The sequence below is a fragment of the Poecilia reticulata genome, linkage group LG19 (assembly GCF_000633615.1).
Source record: "Poecilia reticulata strain Guanapo linkage group LG19, Guppy_female_1.0+MT, whole genome shotgun sequence".
Classification (NCBI taxonomy): Eukaryota; Metazoa; Chordata; class Actinopteri; order Cyprinodontiformes; family Poeciliidae; genus Poecilia; species Poecilia reticulata.
The window spans coordinates 14,803,125-14,812,351 of NC_024349.1; the positions used below are offsets into that span (position 1 = coordinate 14,803,125).

At 37.9% G+C, this 9,227-nt stretch overlaps 1 protein-coding gene across 1 annotated transcript in view; it reads right to left on the reverse strand.

The window, feature by feature from the left end:
- The window catches only part of kif19 (kinesin family member 19), a 36,647-nt gene extending 27,784 nt beyond the window's left edge, over nucleotides 1–8,863 (reverse strand). The window contains exons 1-3 of the mRNA XM_008437262.2: nucleotides 8,581–8,863; nucleotides 8,331–8,466; nucleotides 5,427–5,507 (exon numbers count right to left, since the gene is read on the reverse strand). Of these exons, the coding sequence (XP_008435484.1) occupies nucleotides 5,427–5,507; nucleotides 8,331–8,369 (120 nt within the window). The 5' untranslated portion in view covers nucleotides 8,370–8,466; nucleotides 8,581–8,863. The remainder of the gene's footprint in view (nucleotides 1–5,426; nucleotides 5,508–8,330; nucleotides 8,467–8,580) is intronic.
- Nucleotides 8,864–9,227: the final 364 nt, after the last annotated feature.

A 9,227-nucleotide genomic window follows, 5' to 3' on the forward strand; every position in this document is an offset into this window, starting at 1 on the left:
GTTGATGCAATTGTATGTATGGTTGTGTGTTCCACATACATTTTGAATATAATAGATTCCACTTGCATAATCAGTACAAGACTCTAGATACTGTTATTGTGGAAAGACTCAAATTTACAATAGTGCTTCCAAATGAGACAAATTGCAACACAGGTTCTAAGAAGAAGGCGGTTTGAATCTCCTTTCACCGCCAGCAATGCATTCAGACTTCCTGCAACATTGAACACAAGGTGTTTTGTGCTTCACAAAGGCAGAAAATGTGCCCTGGATGTCATAATCAATACTGCAAATTGTTGCATATTTTTTAAACCCTTGCTGTGACCCAGAATTGGTCTTGAACACTCTGCCTTTATGTGTATACCCCTGTCTATTTCAATTGACCACATGAAGGAAGATCTTACTTAAAATCTCTGTTCTTGTTGTGATAAAGCACTTAAATCCAACACCAGACAAGAGCAGTGCTGCTTTTAAATGATGCACCTGACATGCTACCATCAATACCTGCTAATAACTCACATTTCATCCTGGCAGTCCAGGTTGCACATTTAACACAGGCACACTAGCCATGTATTGATCCCAGCCCATTCATCTGTGGTTATATTATGGCAATAATTATAACTTTCTAGCAATTTGCTGGTTGTTAGAGAATGTGTAGGCAAAAATAAATAGTGTTTTGTATAAAAATACTTGTTTAGTCATAGTGTCATCATACAGCTGATCAGAGAAACTAAATAACTGGACTTGGCAGAAGGGTAACTAGTGTCAAGCTAAAGTATTCATAACCCTTTAACTTTTTCAATAATGTATTCCACTGGGATTCCATAAAAATGTGCATAACTTCAAAGTTAGTCAAACAAAAAAATGCAACTCCTGAAACTAGTGTTTGTAATTTGAGATAAATTGTTGGTGGACCATCAACAGTTCCAGGTATCTCATTCACAGAGTTGAGGGACTAGCCTTATCTCTAAGAGCCTAAGCTTTTAGCCTCTTAACTACAACCTCTCACTTCTCGTGGTGTTCTATAATAAGGTAGAAAAGAAAACACTGTCTGAGACTTCAAAGTCAAAGCTAACAATGTTCTTAAGCATAAACCAATAAGAAGGTCAATTCACACTTGTTCTCAGTGTGTCACTACGGTGAACTGATGTCCAGATATTGTTTTGAAAGAAATATGAAGGATTTAGTTTTTTACTTATAATTTCAAGAAAATACAGTCTGTCTTCAGTCTTTTTAAAGTCTCATGACCAGACACCTTGATCAGTGTATTGCTACCTCAAGTTCATTGTGTCAGACACAATGAACTTGTTTTTATCTATAAGGACAGATAAAAACAAAGCAGCGTGAGTCCTTGAGGCTGTCCGGTGGGGGAAGACGCAGAGAGAAAAAGAGCAGGTGGCAGAAGGCTTAACCTGAGATAAATCCCTTCAATGAGCTCATCTCCGCAGACTTAACCAGCTTTGAGTTGTCTGCTTTCTGCCAGTACAGCCAGATATGGCTACTCCCATTCAGGCAGCTAAGTCAGCCGCCAGCAACACGGCTAATCTGTCTGAGCGCAACCCGCAGGCCATATGGTCTTTGAGTGTCTACAGTCTCACAAACAACTTAATTACTACAAAACGTTTTATGTTTCTAAATATATAGCTTAGGTGTAATATTTAAGTGTTTCAATCTAGATATCCATCTAAAGTATGTGATAGAGGATGGTGTAAACGGATTCAGCTTTTAGTTGTACTATAATCCCAATAAATGCTTATGTTGACGCCCCCCTTCCTCCATTCAGGTGAGGACAGCTTCTGTAAGCCTGTTGGTTAAAAAAGTCCTCCTGTCACAATAACAAGTGCGCATTGTAAGCTCCGCTAATCCTCTGCTAAGAACGTGCCAAACTGGGCGTGATATAACACAACAGAGACCACTCAGCACAACTGTCAGTGTCAGACGCTCTTGAGAGGAACAGTTGAAAAAACCCATTTACATGCAGATTCATAAAAGCATACATAGAACATTTCTCACTACCTGGAATTAAATTAGACTAAACTTAGCTAATTTTAAGTCTGTCAGGATTGCTAAATTATTTTTTTTCCCCATTCTTTTAAATTACAGGCAAAATAAAAAAAAACAAAGCGTATGGCTTTATTAGCTACAGATACATAAATGATTTTTTTTTAAATTTGATTGCGCTAACTTCATTATGTCATGTCTTTTGATAAGTTAAATTGATGGCCACCTGTTCACGTTACTTAAAGCAATACCTCAGACATAATGCTTCAATGTGTGACATTTTGGGGGGAAAAAACAGCCATAGAAGAAATGAAAAAAAAAAAAAGCCAAAATATCAGAAGAATTACCGACCTCTACAAGTGGATCACCATTGGGGACAGTATGCAAACACCTTTAGGAGCCATATCTATCTGTTTAAACAATTATCCTGAAATATAAATCCTGGGAATGCCAAACCATTACACTACTCTGGAAGGGGATGGTTTCTGCCTCCTAGAGATAAACATGTCTGGGGGTGAAATGTGTGACTCGGCCCCAGAACAAGACCTTGTGAAGATGCTGACTGGCTGAAGATGGTATGAGAATATCGTTATTCACAAAGGTTATCTAGAAGATTTCTCCTCGGTTTTTCAAGCAATGTCTTGTCTGAAGAAACTAAAATGCTTAGTGAATATTTGGCCTGAAGTCTTTAAGCACCATTTCAATTGTGAAGTACGAAGAGGGCAGCATCATGTCTGCGGGCATTTAACTGAAAAGTGGACTGTTGCATTTTAAAAAGAGATGGTATCACAAGAAAAGAACATTATGCGCAAATATTGAAGCAACAACTCGAGACTTCCGTCAGGATGTTAAAGCTTTGTCAGAAAAGGGTCCTTTAAATGGACAATGATCCCAACCATTACACAAATGAGCTACAAAGCACTTTTAAGATAAGAAACTCAATTTAGTGAGGTGACAAAGTCTTAATTGCAGTCCCATTAAACATTTGTTGGGGCAGAGGAGAAAATGTGTATGTGAGGAAGGTGCCCTGCAAACCTGGTTCAGTTACACCATTCAGGAGGCAATAGCAAGAAAATACACATACATTTTATAACAAGCAAAAATTATTTAATTTAGTAATCCTAATTGACCTAACAGCAAAATATTTAGTCTTGAGTTAATATCAGACAGCAACAATAGCAACAAGGTTTGTTTATACATTGTATGCAAATGTCTCTTTATAATATGGACTGTGTTGTTTGAGAAGAGAATCAACCCTGCAGCTTGTTGCACAGGTAACAGAGGACAGCCCTTTTTTCCCCCCAAGATGTGGTTGCTTTAGCTAAAGACAATAACAAAGCCCTGTAATATGCGGTGAATGGGTGGAGGTGTGGGGGGGTGGTTGTCAGCACCATGGCTACAACCCTGTTGTTATGCTCTAATCCCCTGAGTCCAAGCCTGTTATCGTGATGTCATGGCAGGCAGAAGTGCTGATGTGGTAGGTAAGAGCAGGTATAATTGAATTACACCTAACAAACAAGTCAAATCTCAGCCAAACAGATTATCTCTTTCGAGCGTTGGTTTCCAGCCTGTCTTAAAAAGAAGAGCAAAAACTGATCATCAGACCACCGCCACCCGTCCACGCACTTTTACCAAAAAAGAGATATTATGTATTTTCCAGGCACATGGTACCATTTTATAGCACAACCAAGTAATTATGTTACATTCAGTTGCTATAAAAACGCTGCATAGAATAAACATAACCATGCAAAAATAAGTTGAGCTCCTTGACATTGACATATGTTTCTTTAATAAGCTCCTGCTCTTTCCGACACTCCAGCTTTGTGTAAATAGGGGGCACTTTGTATAAGCAACCCTTTAGGTACCCCAAATGTTTGCCACAGGTGATTCAAGAATTTCTCAGACATGCATGAAAGAGTCAAAGCAACATCCCAAGTATGTTTTTGATGAGGGAATATCATAACAACATGATATAAAGCTCATAAAGGTGAATTTTAAATAATACATCTTCCTGTAGCCAGCAGGGAGGCATTCACAATATCAGCTTTGGATTTGGCCAAGAAAAACAGCTAATAACCAGCGTTCACAGCAATGTTTTAATGAGTGAGGAAACACCTTTGCACGTTATCAGTCTAAATCTTCATTAGCATTTGCACTGCCTTCATCATCATTCCAAATGCTGCTAAAAGGTCCCCATGGGGATCTGGCTGAAGGTAAAACCTAATGGTGAACATGAGTCCTCATGGAGTCTGAACATATGGCATATTTGTCCAAGATCACAGGTAACATGCTCAGTAAGTATGCTATGTGTTCACATACATGTCAACATCATTAAATCAGTAAAAGTCCATTTATTTCAGTATTCACAATTCCAAAAGTGACATTGCATGGATTTTTAACACACGGAGAGATGTTTTTAAGTTTTTTTTTTCAGTTCATGCAAGCAAAATTTAAAAAAATCAGTTTCTGAGAAAATCTGAATATTACATGACTTTGTTGAAAAAAGGACTTGTAATACAGAAATGTTATGATCTGTGTGGTCATGGGGCAGACTGCTAACTTGAGAGCTATCAAGCAGACAATCATTTACACCTTTATAAGAAAAATGAGCAAAGAAAGCATTGTTATGATAGAAGCTGGAAAGTCATTTTGCCTGCTCACCATTTCACAATTTTGCATTTCTGTTAATTCTGCACCTGGCTTTTTAAACCACTAAAAAGAGCCATTTCAACCATGCTAGAGGACTTTTTGGACCCACTTCGTTATTAAAAGAGGATATGAATTGAAGGTTCAAACTGACACCTTTGTTGTTTTTTTTTTAAACAAATAATGTTTTATAATTTTTCTATTAAACATGTGCCCTTTAAAAAAAACTATAACTTGTAAAGGGAGAAATCAACCTTAAACTGTGTTGGAGGAAAAACAAGCACACACACAGCTGTTAGAACATTCGGCTCTGGAGTTTGATGTATTATACATTTTTTATAAGAAGCTGGCTTTTGTTTGTAATATTGATTGACTTTGCTTTTTTGCTTCTGCTGCTCTGGCTTTTTCTGTCAGATTTTGTTTTTGAAATTCTGATTCAGTATAGTGTGCAGTATTAGAAATGCTCAACAGCCTCGTCGTTACTGATATATTTTTATGGATTTTTTTCCCCTCCGTTTTTCTCCTTACGTAGAAAAAAAGCGACCTCACATGTAGCATTACACACGTGAGGTCACTCTCACGTCTGCATTCACTTACAAAACAAATGTGACATTTGAGCTTTACAAAGTTTCAAAAAGAGCTGCCTGGCTTTAGATATCTTATCTCTGTAGGCTCATGACGTGCAGGAGGGATGAGGAGGAGAAAGAGCTTTCTCCCACGTAAACGCACACCAACCCCATCAGCCGCGCAAAGAGATAAGAGATAAATGATGGCCATCTCACCTGGTCGTCCACTCTGTGGGCCACAATGGTCGCCCCCTCCTCTTGCTCAGCGTCACTCAGGGGTCGAATCCTCAAGGCAACCTGTGGCAAGCAATATGAATTCAGTCATCCTTGAATTTCATTGACACAGTGAGATCCAATTTACCAGGCTGAGACCTAATAAGCAAGTAATGAACCTGAACAATCACTCAAACACAACTGCTTGTTTCCAAAGGATGTTTTTGACTATGGCCAGGGTGGTTTTTCTTAGAAAAATAGACGAGATAAAGTACAAATTTTTTATTTCACACTAAGAGTTGCGGAGAACGTAACAATAGCCTAATTCAAAAGTCTGTTCATAGTGAAAGCATGACGAACAACATGCAAATGAAACTAAAGGTGGACATTTTTCAGTCCATCTAAAGAAACTCTATGAAATATGTACAGTATTTATCCAGATTTTTAGGAATATATCCTTAACAAAATACACAGCCTAAAGCATGGTTCATAATCAATTGCTGTCGATACTTGCTTTTTTTTCTCCTGTTTGTTAAAACKGTACCAATTTACAACTAGAAACTCCAGGTATTTTGTAAGGTTTTTTTTATAATGGATTTGTTCGGCTCCCTTAGATGATATTCCAGGGTCTTTTTCACATGTAGCATTACAAAATGGCAAAAAAAGCTCTTATCTGACCAGAGTGCCTTCTTCCACATAGTTGCCATGGCTCCAATGTGTCTTGTTGCAAACTGCCAAATTAGCTTCATATGGCTGGCTTTTAACAATGGTTTCCTCAGGGTGCTCTTCCATAAAAGCAGTTGGTGAGTCTGCAGATTCCCCCACCAGAGCTGTAGATCCTTACAGCTCTTTTGGAGTTACCATGAACCTTTAGGGCTGTAGTTCTGTCAGTTCAGGTCAATGATTGCGGTTGTGCAATTTTCTCTACATTATTGATGAACATTTGAACACTGCTCCATGAGATGTTTAAATCGTGGGATCAACCCTGTTGATCTCAAGTACTTTTTACTTAGGTGTACAGACTTTTTCTATGTTTTTAGTCAAAAACAGTCATTTCTATAATTCCACAATTGCATCCTACATGTTATCATCTAAAATCAAAATAAAAAATATTGACATTTCCAGTTGTAAGGTAGCAAAATATGAAAACAATGAATACACTTGCCGGTTATCTGTTATAATTAACCAACGGGCTTACAGCAATTCCTAATCTGGCAGATTAGGAGGTGCTGTGTTTGAGTAAGTGGATGTGGCTTAATGTGATAAGAATGTACTTTCAAATTAAACACAGCACTGTGGCTATAGATTGTAAAATATAAACACTAAAATAGGCAATTAGAATTAGTGGAGGAGATAAAATCAGACTTTTTGTCAATGGCAGGGTAAGAAATGTGCTGCATTTGTGCTGCAAGGTGTCTTATAATACTAGCAGTAAGGCTGGTATATCTCATACTGACCAAGGCACCAGATGGTCATACTATGGCTTTTTCCTCCATCAGCACATTGTGGAAGCTTTATTACATGCTGGACAAGAGAGACCAGGCAGCTGAAACAGCCACCTCAATAATTCAGGTGTGCACTGCAGAACACAGCGCAGGCAGAGCGAGTGGAAATTGAAGAAATAATAGCAACAGTGGAAGACATTGGGAGGTATAATGAGAAACAACAGGGGAAAAATAGAAAAATACACAGTGGCCACATGTACCTCACTTTCATTATGTCTGTAATGTAAATTGTTAGTTTCTGTTTTCATAGGTGGTGTTTGCTATGTTAAAAACAGCACCTCAATGTCGGTTATTGGGATTTTATGTGAGTGGCCAACTCAAAAAGGAAGAAAAATAAATAGTTTTTAAAGATTCTTGCCAATAAAAATCTGAAATTGTGATTTCCATGCAACCTTCTTGACACTCACATTCAAAAAATATTTAAAAAATTGCAACAAATTGCCTTTACAGGTTACTTGATTAGCAAATACAGTCCAGATTAACGAGAAGACCAAGGAACACATCAAGTAAGTCAGGGACAATGCTATGGAGAAGCTTAATGCAGGGTTATTTTTTTCACTTCATCAATGAGTGGCAAGTAAAATATATTTTTTTATAGAAAACCATAACCAGCCCCATTCGATATCATCCACAGCTATGCAGGGTACACAGTAAACATGTCTGGAGGTAGAAAAGACATGTGAAGCACTGCATGTGGATCACAACTAACAATGTTCATAACCTTGAATATATACGTTGCCAACAGCAAAACATGTGGTGACAGCACATGGTCTGTGGATTCATTTCTTTAGCAGAGTTGATTGGTAGATATATGGAGCTAAATATAAGACAATCAGGGGAGAAAACCCACAAGAGGCTGTAAAACATTTGCAACTGGGGCAGAAGTGTAAGCAGAACAGCAATTCTAAACATACAGCCACATCAACAGTGGAATAGTTTAGTTTAGTTTAAGCTATATTCATGTGTTAATATAGTCTAGTCAAAGCAAAATCAAAATGTTATTCTATGACAAGACTTGAATGTCTTGCAATGGTGGTTACACACAATTTTACATCAGAAAGGTGGAATAGAACTGAACGCCATACTTTTCAGAATTTATAATACATTTTGTTTATGGTTTTAATGTAATAAAAAAAGACATGGAATTCAAAAAGTATACCTACCTGTGCAATTCACCGTTTAATACAGTCAAATAAATGAGATGACCATTATATATGTATCACCCAATTTAATTATTAGTACAACAAAAGCTACACTAGAATTATTAAAAGATGTCAATAAAACAGTTAACATTTAGGCCTAATTCGTAATACATTGTTTTTTTATATTTGTTATGAACATACTTTTTAAGTAACTTGTAAAAAAAAAAACTATTTAAGTTTAAAGACATTTTTAAACTTACAGTTAGCTGTTGGTCCTTTGATTCCCCCGTGTCCTTCATGTTAGCTTCGGGTCCAGGTGAGGGGAACAGCTTCAACACCGGACGCAGCACTGGGCCATCTCGCTCTGCGGTGTGGGCACCTGCATGCCACCTTCCCCTAACACCCACAAGCACCACACGCTTAGAGACTCTCTGACTAATGGCTTCTGCTTTCTAATTATCCCTAACAATCTCCATACACTTTTTTTTTATTACACGCGTAGCCACCAACCTAACAATGCTTGGTCGTTACTTTTGTCCCCTAACACGCGCTCTATCCTCCTCTGTGTTTGTTAAAGTAAGTCGACGCTCCCACTTCTTCTCCTCGTGAATGTTGGATTTCTGCTGCAGCAGCTTGGAAACGCAGGAGAGAAAAAAAAATCATCTCCCTCCTGTGGAAAAGAAGAATGAGTCAGGTAACGATAGCAGCACTTCCACCTGCTTCTTTCCCCTCCTCTCCGCTGCCTGCCTTCTGCTGCTGGGTTTCTGTCTGTGCGCGTTTGTTTCTTTTGCGTACGTGCGTGTTGTCCCTGGAGACCTGCGGCGCAGGCGTTATCAAGGCAGCTAAGGCTACTGTAAACAATAGTAACACAACTTCCGATTGTAAAATAAAACTGTCCGATATTTTGTCAGGTCAAAGTAAAAACCAAAAAAGTTCTTCTTGTTCAATATATAAGATCAAATAACTCATAATTATAAGGTACTGAATCACATTATAATTATAATGTGAAGGTAAAAGTACTTTTTTTTATGATTAAAATGGTTGCAAACTCCTGCAATAGCCACAACTAAGACCTGAATAAAAAAAAACCATCTACGGTAAATAGAGCATGCCTGACAAATGGAAGTAGACTGACTGAAGAAAAAAACAATTATTTT